The 27,735-nt window shown below is 39.6% G+C and overlaps 1 protein-coding gene and 1 non-coding gene across 3 annotated transcripts; one reads left to right on the top strand and one right to left on the bottom strand.

The window, feature by feature from the left end:
* Positions 1–496: 496 nt before the first annotated feature.
* kcnh6a (potassium voltage-gated channel, subfamily H (eag-related), member 6a) lies at positions 497–23,258 on the bottom strand. 2 transcript variants are annotated; one of them, XM_067477855.1, is made up of 17 exons: positions 23,207–23,258; positions 22,484–23,112; positions 19,871–20,101; positions 18,209–18,358; positions 17,965–18,068; positions 17,036–17,357; positions 16,441–16,643; positions 9,312–9,737; positions 7,322–7,739; positions 6,713–6,912; positions 5,088–5,340; positions 4,462–4,655; positions 3,932–4,025; positions 3,538–3,825; positions 2,860–3,046; positions 2,251–2,461; positions 497–1,963 (listed from the first exon to the last, which is right to left on the bottom strand). In XM_067477855.1, the coding sequence occupies exons 2-17, from the start codon at positions 22,557–22,559 to the stop codon at positions 1,682–1,684; spliced, it is 3,639 nt and encodes a 1,212-aa protein (XP_067333956.1). In that variant the 5' UTR covers positions 22,560–23,112; positions 23,207–23,258; the 3' UTR covers positions 497–1,681. The 2 variants fall into 2 exon arrangements, with proteins under 2 accessions (XP_067333956.1, XP_067333957.1); XM_067477856.1 differs by having other exon boundaries at positions 17,060–17,357; positions 23,207–23,257.
* Positions 2,747–2,818, top strand: trnac-gca (transfer RNA cysteine (anticodon GCA)). Its single transcript has one exon. It is a non-coding gene; the product is annotated as a tRNA-Cys (tRNA).
* Positions 23,259–27,735: the final 4,477 nt, after the last annotated feature.

Genomic DNA, 27,735 nt, shown 5'->3' on the forward strand with positions numbered 1-27,735 from the left:
GTTTACAACATTTTAAATTTCTTTTATTGGCTACTGTAATACAAGAGTGTTTATTGTTCAACAGTCATTTTCTCTGTTATGTACTTCCTGTAGTGGAAAAAGTACTCAGCTGTTTTCCTATTAAAATAATACCACAATGTGAGTAAGAATCCACTGCAAGTAAATATCATATTTTCATAACACTAGTTTTGTAAAAATGTACATATATTAACTGTACAATCTGTGATAATACCTATATCACAAGGTAAATCTGACGTGGTGGTGCAACTATTAATTGAGAAAGTAAAAATAAAAAATTTCTTTAACAGAAGTGTTATATTTATTAAAATATTAGTAGTATTTTCAGACCATTGCTACCTACATCTACATAAGTGTTTTATGTGCGTAAAACTTCAGTTAGGCCAGTTTTACTTGAATGTTCGAGTCAAGGTGTTGCAGTTAGAAAAAACGTTGATTGGGACAACATTTGGAAAACAAAACCAGTTTTGACTCCCAGTGTAACTCAGCAGTGTGTCTTTAATCTATAAAAAGATAAATAACAGGAATTTGTGCTTCAACAATCATTATACAGAATTATAAATGCAAATAAGCCATTACAGTCACCTTATGGGTGGAACATCTTAGCAAAGGATGCCTTGAGATGACGTTTCTTTGTCTGCATGTGATTGACATTGTCCATGTCACTAATGTCACTCCAGTGACATTACCCTTCTGTCTTTCTTCGGTGAATCAAGATAATCAGGAGAACAACTCTTCTAATGTTGGCACTTTCAGATAAACACATTTTGTACAGTATTAACCTATGTGACCATGTCTCAGAAATAGTTAACATGTGATGAAGAGTGCAGAGTTGGGGGGAAACCAAGCAAAACAGTCATGATTAACACAAAATCGTAAGAGCTACATTTAAAAGTACATAAAACTATGATTTTTCTGCTTTGCTTGATTGTGTGCGTTATAAAACACCCTCATGATCAAAAGTTAAACTTAACAAAAAGGGTTGTTTCATGTTAACCTTAGACAAAAATCACACTTGTCTTTGTTTCCAACGTTGCACTAAACCTTGGCCCAGCATCCTGACACTTATGACTTCTGATATTTTTTTCTGCATACATCAAAACAAGCTTTAACTTGTAAAACTCATAGTTGTGACCTTTATTTCATGTTTCCCATACATGTCTAGTTTTGTGAAAATAATTTGAGATTAAAAAAAATATCTATACTCTTAATGTGCAATTCAGTATAAAGTAAAACCAGATGATTGTTCACACAACAAACATATCAGCAGTCTTTGACATTTCACCTCTCTTCAAGGATTTCTCAGTTTGGGATGTAGCTTGTGTAGCTTTCAAGATCCAGTGACTATTTGACTCTGGTGTATGTGCATACTGGAAAGTCATATTTTATTTTCCCTTCCAAGCTGGGCAGGAACAATCTCTTCATTGCACAGGAGCTCAGGAGTGAAGGGAGAACAAATCAATAGCAGCCTTTGAGAGTGCCATGAAGCCTGTTAGAAACAGGAGGCACTCTGAACCCTCAGTGACTTGGAAGGCAAAGTTTCCTATGCCATTCAGCAGCATCTGAACAGGTGGGAAGGGATTGAAGAAGAGGAAGAAAAAAGTAACAATCTGAGGGACATATGGCTGTCCAGGCTTTTTCAGTGGTGGTGTCAGTGGGTGTTCTAGCTGCCTGGAAGCAGAGGGTCAGACACATGCCTCTGAATCTCCTGCAACGCTGTGGAGGTCTCCAGATGCTCAGGAAGTGAAGGGAAGCGCTGGCTGCCACATAGCAGTCCAGGAGACTCTTGGACTTCTGACAATTGAGGGGGGGTGAGATCCAAAGTGGGCAGATGTGGTGGGTTGGCCTCTGGCGTCATGGACATAGTGTCATCAGAGGCCACAGTGAGGTGGATTCCACTGGACAGCGAGTCCTTGGATTTGTGCCTGATGTCAGATTCTGGACTCTGGAAAAAGAGAACAGATAAACAAATAAAATCTGGATCAGACTGGATAGTTTGATGGGGGAGACATTTTGGGAAACACACTTATTAGCTTTCTGGCTGAGAGTTGTTCAATATTTACATGATTTTCACAGCATGTACATACATACCTACTGTCGTGAATTAGAAAATAGCAAATTGTGAACAATTTCCTATATCTCAAAGTGAGTTTCCTGAAATTTAGTTTGAAAAATGTATATATATTTTATCAACTGTGCATATGTGTGTGAATGTGGAGTTGAATGCAGAACCTGTAGAAGTGAGACAGTGCTGTTGATCTGCATTGTCTGGATTGGAGGGACAGTGTGGATGGTAGGTGGTCCTCCGGTGTTGTACAGGGTGTTGGGGTGAGGTGAATGAGGGCTGGGGGACACTGTGCTGTAGGCTGGGGGGACCGGGGCCATCTGCCTCTGGAGCAGCTGCAGGATCACATTGATATCTGCTGTCATACGGGTCTCCAGCCTAGCAGAGATGACGGGAGACATCAATGAATGTGAAACATCTTGATGTTATTTGGAAGTTGGATGCAGCAGTTCACTTGGTTTTACTAGAAATTCCTCTCATCTGCTCTTTCAATAGTGTCCACTATGGGCTTCTCTCTGTCTCTCTGACCTTTTATCTTTATTTGTCTTTCCTTCCTGCAGCTGATGCATTTCACTCACAGTTGGAAACTAACAGAGAGGGACATGGGAAGGAGGAGCCTTTAGCATGTAAATGAATTGTTGAAATAATGCCAGAAGGGAGACAGGGGGTATAGCTCAGTGGTAGAGCATTTGACTGCAGATCAAGAGGTCCCAGGTTCAAATCCAGGTGCCCCCTAACTTTTATGTTATTATTTCCCAAATATTAAACAACTTCACCTGTTTAACTGGGACTGAAGCAGCTCCAGTCTGGACTCCAACTCACTGGGCCGGTCTTCAGCACAGCTCGGAGGGTAGAAACTGGCTCTGACTGATGAGGGCCGTCGCTGGGCCTCAGAGAAATGACTGGCTCTGCGGTCTGGCCAGTAGCCATACAGGCCTGACATACTGAGCTGCTGAGCTACAGCTGGGCAGAAAATGTGTCATTTAATTTTTTTTAGGAGTACTCAGTGTACAGAGCAGCTTTATTTACCCCAAGGAGCCAATTTTATTTTGTTGTATTTTATTTAGTTGTGAATAATTTAATTTAATGAACTGTTTCTGTTAATGCATTTTTTCAAGATTATAATATTTGACTTAGTTTCAGTTCTAGTTTTGCTAGAACTGGTGCCTTTTTTTTTACCTTTTTAAAGGTATAATGACAGAAACATGCGTAGTATGTGTAACATGTACCTTGTAATCAAATACTTTTAGCTTCTAGGTTTCATTCATATTTCTTTATTTTCCCATAGACATTGGTTGTATTTTCAAGTTTGATTGTACACATTTAAAATTATGTTTATAATAATTACAATTTGACAAATGATTTGGCAAACCTCTAAAGTGTTTAAAGGCTGCATTACTGAAGACTTGACACATGACCAATGAAGTAATTGTATTTCAACTGATTTTCGTTACCTGAGTATGGTGGACCGCTGAGATCTAAAGGTTGTCCCATCCCAGTGGACGGTCCACTGTGAGGCAGGATGTTGACCACTGTCGAGGGGTAATCTCTGGCATCACCTCCAGGGGGGTACAGCTCTACTTTGCTTTGTCCCACAGGCTTAATCTCATCGTCACTAGACTGTGAACAAATACTTGCGCTGCTGCACAGCTCATCCCAATGGGATCCTGCGATTGTGCCTCGGTGATGGTTTCCAGTTGCACAGGACTGATCTGGGTAAGAGTCCTCACGATCCATCCCATCTATACCATTAGAGCCACAGTACGGACAGGACATGAAAAAGTGGAGATTAGACATCGAACAGATACACATGGAAATGCAGTACGTAAGCCTTTGACCCTCACTCACCTGGACGATTTCGCCGCCGCAGGGAGTTTCTCTGATGTCTCGTCCGGCGGTAGCTACATTCAGAATCCCTGCTTGGCTGGTTTATTCTATCTGCCTGATACATATCAGCTTCAGTAATTCAAAAATACACATCTGATTTCATGCTTACATGAAATAATAGGACTGACATACACTATGAATAGAAAGTCACTTTAAACATAAAGATGGAGAAGCAACAAAACATTAAGAGGTGGAAAACAGACAACTGGTCTAAGAGGTATGTTTAGGTAATAATTTTTTTTTTTCATCCTGTGATGGTTTGTGACCAATTGGGTTCTGGGCAGTAAGAGACAGCTGGCATGGACCTGTACTGCAGGAGAAGGAGAAAGTGCAAAAATGAAATATATCTATATTCATTATCTTCATTTAGAAGATTCTGATGAAGCTTTCATTAAACAATATTGTGAGATGACTGGTTGAAAGTGTTTTTCTGAGGACCTGGGACAAACATTTTATACTAGTGGGTAACATTGCCCTCTAGTGGCACTTACATCTCTCAGGTTAAAGGTGATCTCTAAGTTGGTCCAGAACATGTCAGAGAAGTCAGGATACAAGTCCAGCACTTCCAGCAGGTCGTCCCTTAAGATCTTATGAAGGTCACAGTAAGTCAAAGCTCTGACATCAGCACTGGACTTCCCTGGTCTCCCAAACAGATGGATGGGTTCTCCAAAGATGTCATTCTTTCCTATAAAAAGAGTATAAAAGAATCGTGGGGAAAGTTCATCAGTGAGCAACAGAAACAGCTCACCGACATCATATTGATGAATGATTCTGATTCAAAAGAAGTGAAAAAAGGTCCACATTGACACTGATCATCAATTTCACTGCAGCGCAGCACAAGCAAATGGCGCCCCCAAACACAACTGGAAAAGAAATGACCTATGCAGCCTGGATGTGAGTGCTGGGCCTATTGATGATCAATGACACTGTGGAATGGAAGTGGAGCTGTGCCCAAACACCTCTGGCAACACACAGAATAGTGTGTGTGTGTTTATGTGTGTTGTGAAAAAGTGAACTATGATGTGATTTTTTTATTGTATTTATATTTCATTTATTGGCATTTAGCAAACATATAACAAACAATAGGTTTCAGATGCTGTAAAGGATTGTAGCTCACCTAGTATGGCCACCACCACGTTGTCCCTGAGGATCTCAATAGAGCCTCTGGAAATGAAGTAGAGAGCACTGAGAATGTCCCCACTGTGGACCAGAGTGTCACCTGGTGGAGCATGGGTGGTCCGAAACCGCATTGCCAGAGCCCGAAGACAACCTTTGTTGGCCCCGCGAAAAGCTTTGCAGTTCTGCAGCAAGCTGCGGTTCAAATGTAGGCAAATGTCAGCTTGCAGACACTCAGGGAAACCCTTTAAAACCTGCAGGGCAACAGAGAGCATACTCTGACTTAAACAAATTCTCCATGTTATTTTTCTTTTGTTCTGCACATTCTTGTGTTGTAAAAAATGCACTATGAATTGGACAAATATCAAAAAACAAAGTGAGGGGTAAGAGAAGGAGAGCATTGTGTCATATTGATTCGGGGAGAGCACAAAGGACAGCAGCTCAAAGTGATTATCTATTCTAACATTGAATTGGCAGGCGCTAATGCTGCTCTCTGGCTGTGTCATGCTCTGCTGCTGTTATCAGGGCATGCCCAAGCAGCAATGTGACGCACATCATCGTAAACTGGGTCTCCGAAGGTAGAAAACTCAATGGAAGTTTTTATGTGTGGAAAAGGTGACGCCCGGAATTGAACTGGGGACCTGTTGATCTGCAGTCAAATGCACTATCAATGAGCTACACCCCCACTGTGATCAGGGGCAGAAATTTGCTCCTAAAATGAACTTGTATGAATATTAAATCTTGTTTCAAGCTAAAGAAAGTTGAAGGTGTGAAAAACCAAAACATTGAAAAGTTTTTTTGTTCTGAAAGAAAATAATTTGCAATGTAACATGCAAGACCTGAAAACATGTAAGACAGAAAAACGTTGACACATTAGCAAGTTTGCTAATTCATGTTCCCGTTTAATACATTTATGTAAGGATGTTTGTTTACATCCCACTCCATGGTGTTTTCATGGAAAATATTTTGAGCATCACATACAACTAGATTAGGGCACCAAGGCCCTGAAACATCCTGCATGTGGTAATCATGTTGGCTGAATTAATTACAGCTATTAAATTCTACCAGATATATTTCTATCCGATATTTATTAAATTTTCAATTCTTTTTTAACTTTTCTCTTTCAATTTTGATTTTAATTTGCCGCCCAGTGTGAAGAACATTTGAACTGCATCTATTTCGATGAAAAAGCACAAATAAACAGATATTTGCACTTTACAACATAGTATTAAAAAAATACAAATGCATCCTCATCAGCTGTTCTTTTCATTACAGCTGAATGGCCAGTAGTGCAGTTGTAGTTTTGGATTTTGATAACAGAAAGAGCAAAACAATTCCGGGGGAATCCAGATTTCAAACCTTTGGAGCTGCAGTCACAGACTCTTCCGCTAAACTATAAACCCTAATTGTCTTAAAATATGAGAACCAACAAGTTTGAATTTGAAACTGAAAGTGTTTGTATAACTACAAAAAGCAAAAGAACTTTGGACAGACCTATTTCAGTCTTGTCTAAACATCTATTTTCCAACATAAAGCAGTCTTTCTAACCCTTACCCACTGCCCATATATAGAGCTCTCCCCAGACTGTTCCAAACTGTGTGTGTTTGTATGTCCCAAATAGCTTACAGCATTCATGTCAATGCCGTTAGTGTAGGACCAAGCATGTTGGAAATACTCCTCCAGCCTCTGTCTCAGGCCTCCTGGAATCTGGTGGAATCGTATGAACTCTTTGACCCGCAGCATCTGAGTGTGGTATCGGGCAGTGCCAGAGTACAGTCTCTGAATGATGGCAGACACGTTCCCAAAGATACTGGCATACATCAGGGCTGCACAGGTCAAAGGACAAAAAACACTGCATGTTAGAGCTGCCCTGGGGACCAAATGGTTGATACTTGATACCGTGTGAGTGAATCCAGCCTAAGAGCTGTGTTGCATGTTAGATCCCTCTATCTGTTTCCATGTTTGTTTGTTTTTGTTAGGACAAATGCTCCAAAAAACACACAGTAAATTAAAAATATAATTATGTAGCAACTGATGTTGGATGCATTTATGCAATTATAAGAAATTTAAAGAGGAATAAAAATTTTGAGTATTCACAATATGGATTCATATCTTAGTGGTTTAGTTATCTTTTTAACAGGCCAATATTTACTTTGAACTATACCTGGTATTTTATTTGTTCGAAATCATGTTCATGCTAAAAAATTTCTGATTTTAGACTCCCACACTACTCACATCCAATCAGCATGACACAGATCGAGAAGATCTTTTCTGGGTTGGTGTTGGGTGAGACGTTCCCAAATCCCACACTGGTCAGGCTACTAAAGGTGAAGTACAGGGCCGTAACATACTTGTCCTCGATTGAGGGTCCAGAGTTTACGTCACTGTCGTTGTACTGTTTGCCAATCTGGTCAGCCAAGTTGTCCAGCCAGCCAATCTTCATGCCTCCGATGCGTGCAGAGCCGGTGCGCTCCACATTGCCAATAGCGTACCAAATACAGGCCAGCCAATGAGCAATGAGGGCAAAGGTGCACATGAGGAGGAACAGAACAGCAGCTCCATATTCTGAGTAACGGTCCAACTTCCTGGCCACTCGCACCAACCTCAGCAGTCTGGCTGTCTTCAGTAATCCAATCAGAGTAGTTGTCTGGGGCTAGAGGATGGAGATGTATTATTATTAACTTTAACAAGCTGTTGTACCGCAGTTAAAAAATGACTCAAATTGGTGACATGTTTTGTAAGTGAATGGAATCTTTTTCTGCTGCAGATAAAAAGTATATTAAGAGTTAAATCGTGGCTTCAAATACAAATATATCTCCCACACTCAACCCCTATACAGCCTGAAAATCACTGGCAAAAACAAAAAAAGAAGAAACAAAAATCATCCAAGCCAAACCATACAATACCACTTTTTCATTTTTTTAAAGGAATCACCAGTAAGACAGGAATTGTTTCAGGCACAGTCAGGTAATGTCTCAGTTCCTTCTTCTATGACCTTATTTGAAAGGCCTTTTTTCTCTATTAACAGTGGTCAATGTGTTCAGACTGAGCCAGTATGCAGTAATTGTACTCTTTGGCATGTTGTGCTGAGTTTGGCCTGCTGTTGTGATCTGGATTCACTGTGCAGGACTGCACACAGCTGAAGCAAAACCCTCTGACTAATGGTCGAATTTTAGACAGAAAGTTGCTAAATACATTTTATAAAATATGCCTTCAAATGGGGATCATTGAGGGGGTGTCAAATTCACTCATGTCAAAGTTGATCAAACACTGTAATGACTGGCTCTCCAAACATTTCCTCAACTTGGCGTTGCCTCAGTCTCCTTATCTCTGCTCCATGCGTGCAGAAAGGGCCAGATGTGAAGCACTGCAAACTGAGTTCTTGGTGTTACTGCACTGAGAACTGTAACAGATCTCTCCCTGCTTATTCACACAATAACATGACTTATTGACTGAAACGTATTTTGTTCTCCTCTCCTTCTGCAGGAAGAGCAGCCACGTGCTGTAGTGTGCAGTGGGGTAATCCACTGTTTTTACTTACTAAGTTATTTACTAACAAAATGATGCCACAAGATAACCACATATTTTTACACTTTCTCCTTGTTAAGGGATTTCTGTGGCTCTTCAATTTTTTTAAAATTCCAGTGCTGTTATAAGCTGTTATTGTCACTATATGATGTTATAATCCAAGTAGTGTAGAAATAAAGCCAAAGCATTAGATCATATAATCAAACAGATTCAATCCATTATTAATGAGCCCTCTATAATTCATCCTACTTGAAATGCTATAAGGATGCCTGACTAACTTCTGCAACAGGGTTTCTATTATTTGATTTTCTGAAATACTGAAGCTTGATTCTAGGGTCTTCTGTCCATATAATTTACACCCTTAATGTTTTGTCAGTGTAACAGAAGAAAAGAGACTGGGCACAGGACACAAATACCCTGGCCACCAAATACAATGACATTTCTTTTTAGTCTAATTATGAATGGAGGGGAGACTTCTGGTTTATCTAAGCCACTGCTTCTAACTTCTTTTCACAGCAGAATCGTTGACCACAAATATGAGGCTAAATAACAATTCTTTGGGTCACAGACTTTATGTACTGTGATGCATACAAAAAAAAAATGAATTGTTTTCATTTATGCACAACATCTTTTGCCCATTGTGAATAAAGCTCGTTTAGCTTGGTAAAAAAATGCATGAGGTGATATTATTTCTCACCTCCTCTGATCCTGAGCGGAATATCAGCAGATCAAAGGGGATGGCAGCAACAATGTCAATAAGGAACCAGCCCTTAAAGTAGTGCTGTGCGATGCGTCCAGGGTGACTGACCACCTCATCATTGTGGTTCACATAAGTGGTCCTGAAGTTGATGAGGATGTCCACGATGAACATGACGTCCACAACCAGGTCCACCACATTGAGTGGGTTGCAGCTGTAGTAGCATTCATTTCTCTGCTCTCCTTCCGGCTCATGAAGAAGGAAGGCGGCTGAGTATGGTGTGAAGATAGCGGTGTAGATAACCAGCAGGAGGATGACCCAGTCCCATACTGCTTTGAATGGACTGTAGTGAAGGATTGTGAATTTGTGGATGCGTGGGGCCTGGAGTTTGTACTCTGGCAGCACATCAGCACCAAGAGACAACACCTGAGGACACAAGGAAAGCATGGAGAAGCTGTTATCAACGACAAAGGAAGGACAGTGGACAACATAACCATAAAAGTCTACATGTCAGATAGGAAAAAAAGGGGTAGGAAGAATGAAGTATGGAGCGTGTCCATTCCTTGAGTCATCGGTTAAGAAATGAACATGGAAAGTGTCTATGCTTTAGCAAACATTATAATGAGGAAAAGCATGTTAGTAGCTGGTCTATTGTTTAATAACTCCCTCCTTTACCCAACTCTTCGAAGGTTTGAAAGGAAGTTTGTGTCATGTTGGTCATTACATGAGAGCATGAGAAACATAAACCAAACAAGGAACTCAATTGTAAGCTTCTCAAAAAACATTCGTTGATATGAAGCAACAAAAATGTCTAGATTATTTTCAGAATATGTGCACATTAAAATTTTTTGACAATGAAAAGTTTGTGTATATAAATTAGCTGCTGCACACTCTAAAAATTACTGCCTATTCCTTGACACGGTACACTATGTCCCAGCCAATAAGATAATAAGCAATTTATAACATTCTGTGCCCAAAGCTAAGTAACAACCTCTAAAAAAACCTTCTCACCAAGATTGGCAGGGGAAAATGTCACGGCCCAGTTAGCAACAACATCCACTGGCTCAGTTTCTAAAAAATAGTGCAGCAGAAAGAACAGAAACATCTCATGTCTTTAAAGACCAAAATGCAAATCTTATAAATTGCATCAACAGGCAGACCAGCATACAACAGGAAGACAGCAGTTATTGAATCAAATAAAATGTAGGATACAATCTCCCTGAACAATACCACAATTAAATCTTCCATGTCCAGGTTCTCATCCTGATATTGGCAACAGCAGCAGGAATGAGACCCCTCCAAACCCTCCTCAGCCATACCAGCCTACTGCGTCACTTTATTTCAGAAAAATCACAACCCAGCACTCACAGGGTCTCTTTCTATCTCCACTCCACAGGTACTTCACTAAGCCAGCGCTCTAACTGACCTTTTCAAGAGCCTCACCTGCCTCTGTTACACCATGTGATCCTGTTCTGTCCATTAATTGTGGACCAGAGTAAGAACTGGAATCAACTGCACGCCATAAACATAAGTGACTTGTTAGCTGCAACGTCAGAAAAATATTTCTATCCACTTTCCCAGCTGGGAGGAAAACCAGAAACAGTGAAAGTACTAAGTTAAAAACTCCTATAATTGTACTTGGTCATATTTTGAAATAAGAAAAAAAAAAAAGGAAAGTACAAATATGGGATGGTGGGTTTAAGCTTCACTGGGAATAATCAAGAGTTGTATATTTTTACATCATGGTATGCAATGGCCTTAAATAATAGAGGCATGTTTCTTTCAGCACAACAGATCTGTCATAAGTATTTAGACAGTGGTAGACTACAATATGTGCAGTTAAGGTTAAGATGTAAAACCACACTTTTATTTTTACATTATTTTGAATTATTTATTTAGAAACTGACCGATCATGAATAGGCATGAAAAGACAATGCAGTAATGAGAAAGTAGATACACGAGCAAATGTTCACTCATACAAGAAATGTTAAGTTATTGATGTTATCCAGAGCTCTGTTTCATAATGGCGGCCAGAGAACAACCGCCAACACTAGTTTGCATGCAACAGCTCTCTGTCACAACTGACTTTATAATTAATATCGCAAGTGTTTACTTGTTTAAGCATTTTCATGTGTATTTTCAAGTGTTAAATTGAAACTACAGTTGAGGTGGGAAGTAGCCTGAAGACTGAACGACACCCAAAGCCTGTGTACAATATTTAAAATGACTGCTCTCTGTATAGCAATAGAAAGTGCAGCTTGAATAATTACAATTATAAGAATGTTTAAGTTTAATAGCTATAAAAGAAAAATGTTTTTCTCTACTTTTGAATAAAGTTACAGTGCAAAGTGCAAACTTGTTCATGTCTAATTCATTATCGGTAGTTATATTCATGCTGCATATACCATGCATAAAGAAACTTCCTGAAATTTGACTTTTCACCAAGGGGACTTTCTGTATTTGTCTTCTTCCACTCTAAAAGCTCTAGTGCAACACCCATTGCACTACATTTTCAAAAACTAGAACAACTCAAATCCAAAATGCAGTGAGGCACATTAGCAAGGTGACACAGCATCAGCTTAACCTCAATAAAGCTTGTGTAGCTACAACGACAAAGCAGGAAGAGTGAGGTGGAAGACGAAAACAGATCAGGGGAGGATGAAAAACAGGAAAGTGTTTAAAAAAGAGTTTAGGATGTACTACAGCGAGTGAGGAACCCATGAAGGATACTCACAGGTTGAAGTTTCTGCTTGAAGCTCATGCTGAAGCACACCACAGGGTAAACAGCGGGAGAAGACTAAGACTAAGAGAGGGAGAGAGGGGCAGGAGGCAATCTCTGTCTATCTGTCTACATCTCCCTCCCGCCTGCTCCCTCTCTCTCATCCTCCCTAACTGTAGCCCAACCCTCACTGCATGATCCTCCTCAAAAAAAATCCAGTGACTCCAGTGACGGCGTCCTCCTCCTCCACTGGTGCACAACAACCACTAACATTAAATAGGTCATTCTAAACACGCAACAGGAGTTGCTGGAAATAACAAAAGTCATATGGACACAATAGAAAAGCACACAGTAGAGTTCGTTTTTTCATAATATTTCTTTAGGATTCATTGTTGACTCCAAGGTACTGACAATATTTTTCAACTAGTCCGGAAATTATGATTATTCACTCATACCTGGATACATTGCACTGATCTCTAATTGGTTTGCACATTTTCTGATGTTTGCATCAGAACCTCACAGTCGGCTTATTGTGAGTAATCTTACAAAATTTATTAAATGTACTCTAAATTCATTAGATTTCGAATTCTAGAATTCTTTAGTCTAAAGACTTTAGAATTTAGAATTCTAAAGTCTTTAGATATCGTCTCAGAAAAAAATTAAATTGTTCATTAACTCTTCTCTCTTTTTTTAACTGTACCTCTGATGTTTTATATGTTCACAGCATGTTTTATATTTTTTTCAAACAATTGGATTAGCTTGTTAGCTATAGGATTTATCTCTAGTATAATAAAAATATAACAATACAATTTTTCATTCTCTTGCAGACAATGTTGCAACATCAATAAAAATGTACAAATTTTCAAAGAAATAGCTGCTCTACAATTATTTGTTTAATTAAATCTCTAATTAGCATGTGTGAAACCATCTATTTTAAATATGAGCATATTTATTACAACAATGTCAACTGCACGAAAAGTCACGCACACACGTAGAAAAAACAGTGCCAACTTAAAAATAAATTGATAAAGTCCTAATCAATTTAAACTACAGTACATTCAGATTTCTTTACTGTCTCCTGTTGTTACCACATTAAAAGCCAGGGGGCACCACATTTCTGTCACAGAACACACACACACACACACACACACACACACACACTGGTGGGGCTTTTCTACAGTGAGTCTTTTACAAGTCACGCTGTGTGCTTCATGTTATGCAGACAAATCAATATGAACAAAGATCAATGGCAACCTTCATTTCCCTTTTTGTAAGGTGCCAATTGAAATCCAATTATAAAGACAGGCTAATGAAAAAAATTGTTGAATTTATTTCGTAATGGAGCACATTTCCAGTAGTTACAAGTCAACAGTGTGATAATTCTTCAGAAACCCTGCACTTGGTTTGGTACTACACTGTTCCCACATGGCAGCAGCAACGATTACTGTAGCTTGAAACCTGACCTGCAGGGCCTAACATTCAATACCACCACTAGTCCTAGATACTGTGAATCAATCCAAGCTGTTTTAACAGGGCAAAAACTAAAACTAGTACCAATATGAAGGTGGCTTCGGGGACTGCTATGTGATTTAGAGGGCAGTTGGAGGTTGCACAAAGAGCATATCCTCCACTTCCATTAGCTCCAGACGCCAAGGTCACAGGCGGTGTCCAGCCAACAAGTGCCGCTCAATAGCCTCGTGGCAGCCGCTTTCATAACTACATCTCACCAGAAATCCTCTCCTCTTCCACAGACAGCATCACAGACAGTCTGTAATCCCCCCGCACACCCACACAATCTCTGCATGCATCCGTCACACACTGAGCAGTAAGTCCCCAATGTCTTTGCTGCCTAGTTTCCATCTGCCATTACAACAATACCTCAGATTATTAAATCACCCTAATAACAAAGAAATATTGTTCAATAATGACAACAATACTGACGTCTTCCATAATCAGTCAATGGTTTCTGCGTCATTATTGCATTTTTATGTGTATTTTTGTGTTTCTGGGTCATTTTTACATCTGTGGTGAAGAAGAAAAAGCAAAGACATTTCACCTGGATGAGCTTCACTGTGCTCATTATGTGGAGTTTGACACATTAATCTTTTGACAGGTCACACTGATCAGCCACAGCATTAAAACCACATGCCCAGGATTCAGCATGGGCACTCAGCTACACAGCCCCAAGCGTAGCAAGCTGTGAAGCTGTGTGTTTTAAAACCTGTCGATCATATGCAGCATAACATTTTTCCCATGATGACCTCTGTCCACCACTGCAACACATGGGCTGCAGATGATCAGTACACAAAGAATTTACCTTATAGTAAAGGAGGAGACAGCTTGGGTGTAGAAGATTAAATTTAAGGATTATCTGGATATTAGTAGCTTCCAGATTTTTAGATTAGAACTCCAGACATGTTTCTCAGACCCAGCACAGGATAAGAAGAAATACAATTAAAATAAAAAAACAACAACAACCAAACATATGAAATTATTTCAGTTAAAAATGAGTTTCAAAGACTAAGTCCTGGACTTTTTTTTATCAATGTCAGCATGTATGTAAAAGACGTCAGAAATATTGTGTGTGGTCTGTCAACAGAGAAGATACCAGAGGCAGATATCTGTAATGAACACAGAAGCATAACACAAACCCCACTGAGCAGCAGCCAAATGCCCAGCCGCTGTGATAACACAGAGGAACATTCACTTTTTATTCAAACTTGTTACATGATGTCAGCAAACTTGAGATAACAAGCGATCTACCAGGCTGTTCAGGCTGCCTTCTGTTAGTGCAGTCAGTTTTTTTTTTTTTCAGGGCCACAGAAGCCACGTTGCTTCCACATTGTACTGTGAGTCACAGCCGGCTGTCGATACCACTCTGCTTCCCGCAGTGAATAAGTGAGATCTCACCATCAACAACAAGGCAGCAGTATTCAGTCACAAAGCAGACACATAAGGTAATTGTACTGTACAAATAGCATGCAGACAGATAAACAGTCTGTTGACAGACCACACACAGGCCATGATGTGCAGATGTCTAATATACTGTAAAAACTTTTATTCACTAAAGTAATATAGTATTACCATACACTTAATTTTACAGTGCTACTTTGGATATTTATAAAAACAAAATCCCCTCTTTAGGAACTCCACAAACCATGACATGAAATATTAACAAAAGAATGGGTTGTTCTCATAATTCAAAGAGCATGTCATATTTCATCTGATCTGAAACCAAAGGGAATTTCTACAAACATCTCTTCATAATTTAACTAAACTGTTCTTTAATTCTTGAATTTAACACACAAATAAGAACCCTTCTTCATGATTAGTACATTTTACTTTTAATTTAGTAGTGTCCGAGACATTTTTTACTAAAGTACAATTGTAAAGGCTTAAATATTACTTGTATCGTAGTATTTTTCCATTGTGGTTCTTCTACTGTTGCGTGTGAGATAACAGAGCACCACAACACTGACACCGTGGTGTGATGACAGGTGGCCGATGAGAGTGTTCTGCCGCTGGTGCCATGGATGTCACACCTCAGGTGAGATTAATCTTTCACAATTTCACCCTGTGACTGCAGATGTCTTTTAGCATCTCCAGTGAGCCAGAAGAGATACCATTTATAGACATCTTTGTCTGAACTAATTGTGTGCAGAGACCATGATTGGATGCGACAGAGCCAAAAGATCAACTGCAATAATGATCAATGAGATGAAATTATTCAACAGGGTGACAGGAGAAGAAACATTATGTGACTGATATCATTTCTTTCCCCAGTCAGTTGTGTGTCACTTTTAGGACCAGCCAAAACAGATAAAGCCACTAGTTACTTTAGTGTCACAACCTCTAAAGAAAGAGTCTGCAGCTGACTTGAAATTATCCAACAGCATCAGAAAATACACCCATCAATCACAAAGTCCTTAAACTTTCCATCCACGTTCCAGAAATGAGGCAAAAATAAAATACAGTCGGCACTGATACCAGAGCTATGACCTGCCTTATATGCCTCTGTATCTAAGTAAAACTGCAGTGAAGTGTATTTATATCATAATAAAGTTCTTTCTTGTTCTACAAAAACAGGTCTTATGGTTTCCGATTTCTTTTTCCAGTGGCTGGGCACCACACGGGCGAAGAAATATTAATGAATAAGCTTCAATCAAGCAAAAAGATGACAAGAAACGTGAACACAGGTTAGATCTGATTACAAGCATGCAGTCATTCCACTAAAGTCATGTTGAAGGTTATTTCAGTGTTAAAATAAAAAAGATAAGCAACCAACAACAAGGACCAAATTAAGGACCCCAGTTGCTGTGATCACAGAATGAGAGCAAGAGCAAAGGGAGAAAAAAAGAGATGATTCCTCATCTCGCTTTTCCCACTGTGAAGACAAAGGCTTCGTCCTACCTGTGTGACCTGAGTGACCTTTTCGGTGACGTTCTGTGTTCGGTCTTTAATCTTGCTGGGCGCTATGATTTCTATTTCAGTGGGGGAAGGAGGTCTCATCCGTTCTGAGCCGAAGGTGAGGGTAACCTGAGGGATACGGCCGATGGTCCTATGTCTCATCAGGTCTGAGTCGGAAGTGGAGTTCAGCGTGCTGGGCTTTAAATCTGCAGCAGAGAGGAGCAACATTAGATGACTTTGAACTTCAAGAAAATCCAAAAACATTCAGTATTGAAATTCATTTAAAACATGAACATGCACACAGGCACTGACAGAGGGATTGATTAGTGAGTTCTTGCTTAAACAATATTTAGCAACTTGTAGTTGTAGTTGTTTTAACTTTTTTATTTTTTATTCAACAAATACTCTTTTATTCAACAAATCCCTATGGAAAACACTTTATGATTGGCTGACAGTTGCCCGTTACGATCTCTTTAAAGTCAACTCAAATATACTGTCGCTTAAGTAAAGATATTTATGTTTCTCTAACAGACAAATGCACCCAGGATAACCTACTGTAATAAAACTTCAAGTAAGTCAGTACCACATAACCACATACTCCCTTTGAGAGGCTCGGACTCACTGCTGGTGGCTCGGGGGTCTCCAGATCGACTGCTCCATTCGGCCCTCATTCCATCTAAGTCATCCAGTGACGAGGCACGGCGTAGGCTGCGGACGCTGTCTCGAGAACAGCTCCGAGGTAATGTCCCCCTAGGGAAGGCGACTCCTGGGTCCAGAAGGGAGCGTCTCTTGGTGGAGGACTGGGCTGCAGGAGACGGGGGATCCAGGTCCTGTTCTATTAGAGCCTCTGTCTCAGACTGCATACAGCTCTCCTTCGATGGAATCCGAAACTCTCGGAGGGGCACTTCCTCACTATTTGGCTGTCAAGGAAAGAGAACAAATGTGGAAAAATTATGTACGCACGCACAGACAAAAAACCTAATTATATAAAACAAATGCAGAATACAAAGCGCCATTTCTAACAAGAGGATATTTTTTTAAATGGTATTGTATTCTCTGTTCTGTTTCATCTACCTGAAACAGAACGTAGACCTGCAAACAGAAAGGAATGTATCATTGCTGCCAAAGCATTTCAACTTATAAAATGGAAAGTATGTCAGGAAATTGTTTTACACAAGAAGCGATTTAGCTAAAAACAGGAATAGTCTAAACAGAAGAAATAAATATGACCTCAAAAATGGTACATTTCCTCCCCTCCTTCTTGTCTATAGTGTGTTTTAAGACACGCAAAAAGCAGTAAGTACAAGCAAAGAATCAGAGCAGCCAATATGTGCCACTGCAGAATAGCTGGCGTTTCAAAAAGCCAGTGCATAGTTTGACTGCAGAACGGTTTGTGTTTTGTGCTCTACGTGCATGCACAGTCAGTGTAGAGGCAGTGCAGCATTATTTTTTGTACAGGATCCTGAAACTCCTATCATGTGTACAGTGCTGCAGTAGAATGCGGTATTTATGTGTACACCACGTCACCTGCAGATAGTCCACAACAACTCCTTCAAATTGATCTTTGGAAAGTGAAGGTCGATGCATGGACCTCAGCACCGGCAACCTCATCTTCAGCCTGCGATTCTGACCTGAGGAAGAAACTCCGTGTTCACCTCAGCTGTTACCAAATCCTCTCTAACAAACGTACCTTCTACAGATTACATTTATCTGAAAATGTTTCTTAAATATGTAAAAAATACATGTTGAGAGACATTTTTAAAGAATTTACAGTGAACCCATCCTTGGGTGACTCTCTGCATGAGGCCTGATTTTTTGACAGAAGGATCTTTTAGCTCCTGGAAGTCGAGGATGAACATGATGACAAGGCCCTCCTCATTCTTTATAGGGACAATGTCCACCAGGCAAGGTCTGCAGGTCCCTTTAGACACAGAAAGGCAGACAGACACATAAGCGGGAAACCAACTTTTGAACCAGTGACCTCTACATCCTCTGCTATACCTCTGCACACTACAGCTGTCACTGCCATCTAAACATTTTTTTATGATTCTGTGCTTTTAAGTGGGCCATTAGGGAGTGAACCTCAGGAGGGAGAAAGAAAAAGAAAGAGAGAGAAAAGGAGGAAAATGAGGAAAGCCAAAGGCTAAATGAGCAACACTTTCATCAGGTCTGACTTCACACTGCAATCAGTATGGTATAAAAATAGAACTGGGTGACAGGGCAAATAACACACACACACAAACACACACACACACACACATGAATGCCTGCTTTTAGTCACAATCACACATACAGTTCGAGAACTCTCAGAATTTATTTTGGATGTAAAGTAAGAAATGGGCCTGTAGGAGCTGCAGACTTTGTCAACTTGTTCGAAAAGCTCTCTGCCTGTTCATCCTGGGAGAACAGCAGGAAGCAGGAGACAAAACAAATAGATGCTTAGTGGATTTGAGCTGGCATGCTGATTGCATTTCCATGACAACAGCTCTCTAGATTGCACGCCTCATGCCCAAACAGCCAAAGTAACAAAAGACGTGTGGATGTCTATGTATATTTATATGTAAACAGTAGAAGTGTTTGGGTTTATGGTGGGTGACTGTGATCGACCTGAGCCTGGTGTGTTTCCAAGTGTCCATGAGGCAGTGACAGATAAACAGGTGAAGAAGGAACTAATGGGAGAGAGACATCAAGGAGGCATAAATGTAAACAAGCAGTGAAAATAATCTACATTCTGTAAATAAAACCCTGTCGACTAGATTTTGTGGTGTGGCAGTCTTGCTGCAGTTGCCGAGTTTGAACAGCAGAGGAAAAAGTATTACTGTGTCCAGAGCGGTGCAGTGCGGTGAGTTCAGGGCCACTCACTGACTGGGAATAGCTGCTATTGCTGACGGATTGTGGATGCTTGTGGATTAAAAACACATGCCACACAGCATGGTGGGTACGAGGGTAATTTCAAATGTTGTTGAGCACCATGCTATGTAGAGTTGTGAATGTTTTCAGTTTTTTCAGCCTACAGAGGTGCCACTGCCGTATTTGTAGCTTATTTTTGTGCAGTTTTGAATCTATTTTTGCCACAATTATGTCCACTTTTTGAAGCCTGTTATCCTACTGTATAGGACCTATAACTTGCACTGGACTTCTACTGCGTTCTTTTTGGAATTGCTCATTTTGTTAAACTCGAGTCACTATCCATCAGTGGGAAGAAAATGTACTTTTGTTATGAAATAGAACAATTAAACAAACACTATAATTAACTAATAAACACTAGAAATAAAATAATAACATTTAGGAAATAAAGAACTCACATAAAAATAGTCATTTGAAGTGTTGCGCGTCATTTGTCCTGGCTTCATTAACTTATCACAAACATCACAAAACATGATGCAAACAAGTCTTTTCATAACAGTGATTTTAGAGACTGCTGCTGTTTTACCTTCCTTAGAGTAGTAGAGGATCTCCACCTTGCGTTCCTCTGAGCCAAGCAGGGCTTGTGCCAGTTGGGTCAGGGCGCTCTTCATGGTGCCAGGTCCCACCAAAAACTGGCAGGTAGACGGTTGCTGCATTATTTCAGCCCTGGTGAAGCCAAACATCTGGCAGAAGCCTTCGTTGCAGTAGATGATGCCACAGTCCTTCATCTGGGCATTGGCGATCACAAACTTGTGATCTGACAAGCAAAGGAAGTTCTGTGTCATAAGTTAGTGTAATAAAGGAAGATATTCCCGTTGAAAATATACACACTGACTGGGACAAACTAAGTTGGTAAAAAAGATTTAGGTTTCCTGGAATATAAAATAAAAGACATTGTATACATTTTTTAAAAATCAAAACACAATTTTAGTATTTTTAATCTACCTTTGGACAATCTTAGCAAGTGTAGGAAACTTCTAGGTAGTTACCCTGGTTATAATGTGACTTCACAAACTTCGCATGCTGTTAGATCTGAGCTATAGGGGAAGATTCTTGTAGGTCGGTTAAGGTGCCTGGCAATAGATCTAGTAATAAAATGTTCCTTTCTTCTTATTGCATTTTATAATTTTATGTAATTTCACAGTTTACTGCTCACTCAAATACTCTTTAAGTACACACTGTTCGAAATGTTCTGCATGGCTTTTTAACTGATGAAGTCTGGTGTTATAATGAACAAGCTTTCCTTCTCTGCAGTCGACAATCAGCTGAAGTGGAACTAATACAGTCCATCTTTCCTTGGAGGTAATCTTATTAGCATCACAATTTCTCCCAAGTGACTAAAGAGGAGCAGGTGGGCACTTTAATATAAGGTTTGATGGCGTCACACCTGCTCTCATGTAACTTTGCAGGTTGACATCTTCAGATTTTATCTGACATAATTTAATCATTATTTAACTGAAGTACCACATGTTTGCTATTTGCATATATTTGTATGCAGCTAGATGTATAATTTGAATTATTTATATTTTCTTATTTTTCTCTCAATTCTGTATTAACTTTTTTGGTTAAACATACTTGTACAAACACATACACAATGTATTGTTAGATATTCCACATAAAGTATATGAAATGTATTTGGGTCGCCCACACACACACACACATATAATATATAATATGTATTTGTTGGAGTAGATTCCGATGTGTCTTCCCACCAGCACAAGACACTTTCCAGGGTTTGGGAATCACTGTGGCTGAACCATGTCACAATCGTGTTTTTCCCTAAACCGCTGAACCTTTGATGGTGCGTATCACCAATATCTTGTTATCTCAGTAATTTAAAATCCTAAATAGTAGTTATACGCTCCTATACCATCCATTCCCTGTTATTGACAATTGTAATGTGTCTACTGTGAAGTGCATTAGGACAGTTTTGTTCGAGGGCTGCTAATGGGGGAGTTCAATGAGGTGAGTGAAAAGTACATACATAACCTCTACATCCCTCTTATTTTCCCATGGTGGAACTGGGTTAAACAGCTCTCCCTGTTTGGTGGGCACACAGATGAGAGGAGGGGACCCTTCTGTCAGTCCCTCTCTTCAAAGTAAAGGGGTGAGCTCCACTGGTGGAAAGCACATCCTGTCCAAAGTCATTATCTGGGGCTCAAAGTGGAAACACTGATCGTCACACCGTTGCTAAGCACCACCTCTGTGGCACGTGCACTCACCTGGCTGTGTGTGAGGCTGCTCATGCACACATTTTGGGACATACAGTAGAGGTGTTATATAAGAGAGCGATCTCAAAGAATCTTCACAGATTCAAGCAGGGGCCCCAGATCTGATTCCACTAAGAAAGCAATCAGCTATTTTGCCATGTTTGGTAAGAATCTGAATGACAGTTATTTCCAATCTTATACAACCAGTCAGCACACTGTGACTTAGGAAAGGGGAAAATGCAGCAAGGGGAAAAGAGAAAAACTGACTTGAAAGGCAGAGCTATGAAGCGATGATCAAAAGACGAATTCCAAGGCAACATCACAACATCAGGTGTTTTACTACAGCTTGCAGCACAAATTAGTTATTTTCTTTTTCAGTGTGTGAGGTGGTCTGTCTTTGCTGCCAGTGGAATATGGGTGCTAACTAAAAATAATGTAAGGTGTCAAGTGAGCAGCCTGAAACATAAACGGAGCAGCAGGCGTCTGTCAACATTACTGATAAAAAGTCGATAAGGTATAAAATTATAACAACAACCAGTCGGTCTGCGGCCAGTTTAGACTCTGAGGCCTCAGTGAAAGAAGTTTGATAATATTCAATAAAATATAATACAGGCTGTTGAATTTCTTAAAATAAATCCACAAATACGTGTTTAAGGTTTAACACACATCAACAATTAGTTTATGTAAATTCAGCCGCGTTAATCGTGATGACAGCCCTAAGATGCCCAAAAGTCCCCATTATCAGGGACTTTTTACTTCCCTTTCAAATAACAGGAACTAACTTATATTTAATTAAAAAATATTATACATGAAATAAACTTCGAATTAATAGGATGACACAAAGTGAAAAAATATGTGTTAACCTATTTGTGGCAGTGTCAGCACTTGGACAACACCACATGGATGTAACTCATTTCATGCGCACTTACTCTGCTCGTCGAATTTCCTGATGATAGTGTCCAGGTAGGTGTTCTGGAGCGCAACATGACCGCGTCTCACAGGCATTTTGGTGCTGGAAGATAAGACTTCTCCGACACATGAACCTTACTATTTATCTAAATAAATTAAAACAAACGAAATAAACAGATGCTTCAGGGACTGTCCGCGAAGACAACCATCGGCTTCCAGTATAAAAGAGGGTTTTAGTTTCTCTTGGTGCCCGCCGCTGATGGTGAAGGATGAAGCGCTGGCGAATGATGGAGAGGGGCACTGGTTGCCAGGGCGACAGCAGATGCAGGATGTAGTAAGATGATAATATTAAAAAAGTAGACTAGGACGCTATAAAAGGCATATGGGAAACTATACAAGCTTTAAAAAGAAAAACAAACGGGTTTCCTAGAATTTAGAGTCGTCCACTCAGTGGAGGGAATCGTTTTAGGAGGAGTTGTGAAGAAAAGCTGTGGTGTGCAGGATCCGTCACTTTGTTTTATAACTGCATCGTTCTCCTTCATGTTTTACACTGCACGATAAGGACGAGAGAAGAGGCTCCTGTGCGCTGGATTCATTGGATCCACTCCCCCTCCACGGCCCCCTCGACTGATAGCGGCGTCAATTCAGCCTGAGTTAGTCAGGACAAAAACGGAAATAAGGTTACATTTCTATTTCACCACAAAGAACTATGTCACATTTAAAAGAAAATACTAAATGCAGACCTGGAGCAGAGTGGACTGAGGTGGTCTCCAATCTGACAGGGTGAGTCCTCTGTGACTCGATCCACACTACAGTAACATCAGAAGATGAATTTCAAAATAAAACATAGTCAACAAGGAATTGTTAGAAAGAATCGTTTTGTTTACGCCCAAACTCCCCAAATTGAACATACTTTCCCCACTTTGTTGCAGTCAAAATGTGTTAGATGTTTGTTCATAATTATTCATTTGCTAATTTAGAGACTGTATTCATTATCTGTGGGATCCTTTAGGCTATATGGAGAAATTATAACTACATTTAGTATAGTAGGCCCAAAATATTTAATTCATATAATTCAAATATTTGCAGAGCACTTACTGTCAATATGTATCCAGATTCTTGATCCAGTAGCCATACTGCATTTACTTAACGACAATAGTTCATTTAAAAAGCATTACGGTTTAAAAGTTACCCTTTCTAAATTGTTTTTACATACCATTTTGAAAAAATGAAAGAATTTTGCTATATTTGCCCATATCTCAAATGCCCCCAAAATGTAAATAGTTCCTACCGATTTTATGGGTGTTTTATTATGAAATTCATGCCCTGAGTAGTCATTGTGGGTTACTTTACAGTGGTCTGACACTGACAGTGTGCAGACCCTAGGACCCTCTACGGTGTTTCACTTGACATCACAAGTCTGTGCCCAGAATAGCAGTATCAGCTTTCTCTGTAGCTGCCATCACACATTTTGTGTATTAAATAAATCTATGCCCATGATAACCTTTGAAATGGCAATCTTGTGTCATACAATTGTGTGCCTGTGTGGTGTCACGTCCCCTTTTAGAAAATACTTTTGGTTTGTTTGTTGCAGGAGCTTCCTCTCCATGTTTTAGATTTTAGATATATTTACTTCCACAGAGACAACATGAAGCACCGTGGGCTCGTGGGGGCCAAGTGGGGTGATGAATCAGACCAAACTGATGATCTTGATGACTGCCACTAGAAGAAGGGCTGTCAAAACAAAAACATATTTAAAAAGGAACAAGGAAAACAAATTATGGTTGTAATGTGTGGAGAAGAGATTGGGTGCTCTGGTTTGTACAAGCAAAATACCGTGTTTAGTCCTAAATCGGAAAAAAATCAAATAAGACTTAGTAATTAACTTTGATGGATTGAGTTTGAACTTCAGTCTTGACTTTTCTAATGTTCTTCCTGAGGATTAAGAGGAGATACTGCAACTTGGACAGTGTATTCAGACAGAGAGCAGACATCCAAGGTTCAGTTGTATACCTCCTTAAATGTCATCTGGAGAAGCTCCAGGTGGCTTCTTGACACACAATGGACATTGTTAGTTTGGTTTGAGAATAGCGGACACAAAAGAGTTTTATTGACCCACTGAGGATGAGTGTTTTTTTACAGCTCTGTCTCTTTATGTCTAAACTAACCACATTTCTAATTTCTGATTGTCTCACCACTTTCAATAGAAACACACATTTTCTTTAAAATTAAAACATAAGTAGCCTATTGTATATTAACATTGACAAATTATGCAAGATCACCCAAAAACGTGAATTCGAAGATAAAGGAATATTAGGAAACTAATCATAACCCTCTGGGTGGGTATGTTGTTGGCCTGTAGATCTAACAAGTAATCTCTCCACTTTGTCCAAAGAAAAATATTTGCTATGAGCATGTGTTCACTGATATGGTTGCTCAGTCTGTAAAGGGTGTTTAGAGATCAGAGGAAATGTGGCTTTACGGTTTGTCAGACGAGCTGAGGCAGTTGCTCTGTGTTTTGTCTCAATAGCCCCGATGAAATGAGGGCTAAAATTAACCAAGGAGCACACATGCCTTCCCGTGACCCTTTACTGTGAGCATCAAGGAATGTGCATGAAAGCGGGCAGCGAAACACAAACCTCCTCAAACGCAAAAGGCATTGGCTAAAACACTGGATAATATGTGCAGCATCCCATTAATACGTTTTACATCAAAAAACTTTTATTACATTGGCTATTTGTTTAAAGATAACTAATCACATTTTACAAAATTTAATATGCAATTATTATACGTTTGATTTATTGTTTTCTGTCTGTATCTGTTTGGAATATTTTGGTGTAAGAAATTGTATTGCTATCGCAGTTAAGGACAGTATTAGTCATGCCCATTCGATGAGTTGGCGTACTTTCACAAAAGTACACAAACAAAAAGTGTTGGCATTTTCTAATGAGTTCAGTTGACCAGGTGTGTGTATTCATGTTTTCAATAGCTTACATGACAGCTGTTGTCACTTCGCACTCGCTGTAGAAAGATAATGGGCTTGAAAATGACCATCTCTGTCACCTTTTGCAGCTCCCCAGCTCCATTGGGACAGGACAGTATGGGAAACTATTCCCGGACCAAACGTTAAGCCCTGCACCCTTGACTGTTTGAGAGCTCTATCTGCCTGGAATTCCTTCAGCTCAGGGTCGCTTTCAGTGCAGACCTGAGACCCTCCATTCCTCTGATAAAAGCTGGGGAAAACAGATACAGTACATACTGTACTTTACACATACTCAGTAACTGCGTCACACTTGAAAACGCGCATCATGGCAGTGGAAATGATAAAAGAACACTGGAGAATCATTTTAATACACAGAACTATTGGTGTTACAAACAAGTTTAAATAATTTTCTTTACAAGTACATTAAATGTCTCCAGGAAACAAATGTTTCAATGTAAATTCAAATGAGTTAAAACAGTGACTAATGTCACATTCATGCTGTTGGAGAAGTCAGACATGATTAATTTCCATTTTGGGAGTTGAAAACCATTGCTGTTCCTTGTAACTCAATTTACACCAAAGTTTACTTTGGCAAACTGTAATCACGCGTAGATGCATTTGCATGAAAACGTTTTTGACCATACTGAGAAAGTTTCTGATGCTATCAAGCCCTCGTGACTTCTTGTTACATTTCCAAGTAGCAGATATAATGCCAAACAAAAGAAATGACATTATCTAACATTTCAAGCTCTTTGTGTTGCTGGAAAAAGGTCTCAGCACTAAATATTTTCTTCTATTTAACTTCGACAATCAATAAAAATGTTTGCTCTAAGCAATGGACCAGTTCTTATTATATTCTCAGCCACTTGGAAAATACCCTTTCAAAGGTTTCTTCCAATTGAATTGTCAATATTGAAGCCATTATTTACAGCACTGCATAGAAGACATAGCGCTACTTGAATCCTCACAAACACAACAGTCACCATGTTGGACCCTAACACAGCAAACAATACTTGGCTGTGATTTTTTTTAGTTGTTTCAAGTTTCCTAATTGACATTTCAGTAATTGTTGTAGTGAGGTAAACTGAGACAGCTCTTTAAAATGACACATGAAACAAGGAAGGGTTTATATATTACATATGTGTCTGAAAAGATCAAATACACATACGTACAATAGAAGCTTTACTTCCTTCTGTGCTGACTCTTCTTTACCCGTTGGCAGTGGAAGAGATAGGATATCGGATCTTAGTCCTTGTTTTATGTAAATAGTAATAATTTACTTGAGGTTAATGCGAGACTTTAGCAGCCGGAATTAATTAAATCAAGCAATTATCTTCCAAATTTACAGACTTTTTAGAAAAGTAAAAATCCATATTTCTGTCTCACAGGACAGTGATGATGTGCTGATGTTCATTTTGAATTCTAACAATTTAGATGTGTATTTCAACACACTTGTGATTACACTTGTAATACTTTTCTGTAAGTGTCCACAATAAATCACTGCACTGACATCGTATGAAGCTGTCTTTTTGTAAACTTGAGGTCAGGTGTCTGACAATCAAGTGTGGGGGTTTATTTGCACTATTTTTGGCCACAGTTATGTCTCATATACAGTACCGCTCATAATAAACCATGATATTACAGGAAGTGTACCCATCTGCTCAGTCGTACAGTCTGGCCGACCGACAGAAACAATCAGTTATGATAAATAGTGTCTGTCTGCTGCTGTCAGCCTTCTAATACCCTAAAGTTAACTGTCAGCACATATGAGATGAAAGCTGATATACTGCATGAATGTTTCAGTTCTGAAACTGAGGCAGAGGAACACAACCCTGAACACCGTTCTTATGTTGAACAAAACATACAAAATATTTTATTGTTAAGTCAACATGACATTAAAGCTGTAGCATTGGTCAGAACTAATGTTACATTCACATCTGCTGAGCCCCCCCGTCTCAGAAAACTCAACCCATACAAAAAATAAATGTCTTCAGCTGTGTCTTTGCAAGAGTTTTCTATCTACAACCCAAATTTAGAAAAAAAAAAACCCAAAACAAAAGTGAATACAAGAGAGGGCTGCAGAAGAAGGGGGTTGAGTGGTTGGGGGTGGAAGTTGTGAAGGGGAGAAGGTGGGAGGCACATAGGAACACGATTCATAGCGTGTCCTTGGTGATGAACACAGAGACAGCCAGCTTAGGCGTAGCTCCACTCTCATTAGTGGCAGGGCCTGTCAGCCAGCGGGGCTTCCAACAAAGCAAAGGCATTGGATTACAGTGTTTGAGCTGTGGC

Source organism: Channa argus, chromosome 15 (genome assembly GCF_033026475.1).
Source record: "Channa argus isolate prfri chromosome 15, Channa argus male v1.0, whole genome shotgun sequence".
Classification (NCBI taxonomy): Eukaryota; Metazoa; Chordata; class Actinopteri; order Anabantiformes; family Channidae; genus Channa; species Channa argus.

Bases quoted from the DNA above. Each gene is read 5' to 3' on its own strand.
- kcnh6a (XM_067477855.1), bottom strand. From the start codon at position 22,559: ATGCCTGTGAGACGCGGTCATGTTGCGCTCCAGAACACCTACCTGGAC. The intron at 4,026-4,461 runs GTAAGTGCCACT...GATATGTATCAG, and splicing joins TCACCTTTAACCTGAGAGAT to GCAGATAGAATAAACCAGCC. The intron at 3,826-3,931 runs GTGAGTGAGGGT...CTAATGGTATAG, and splicing joins GCGGCGGCGAAATCGTCCAG to ATGGGATGGATCGTGAGGAC.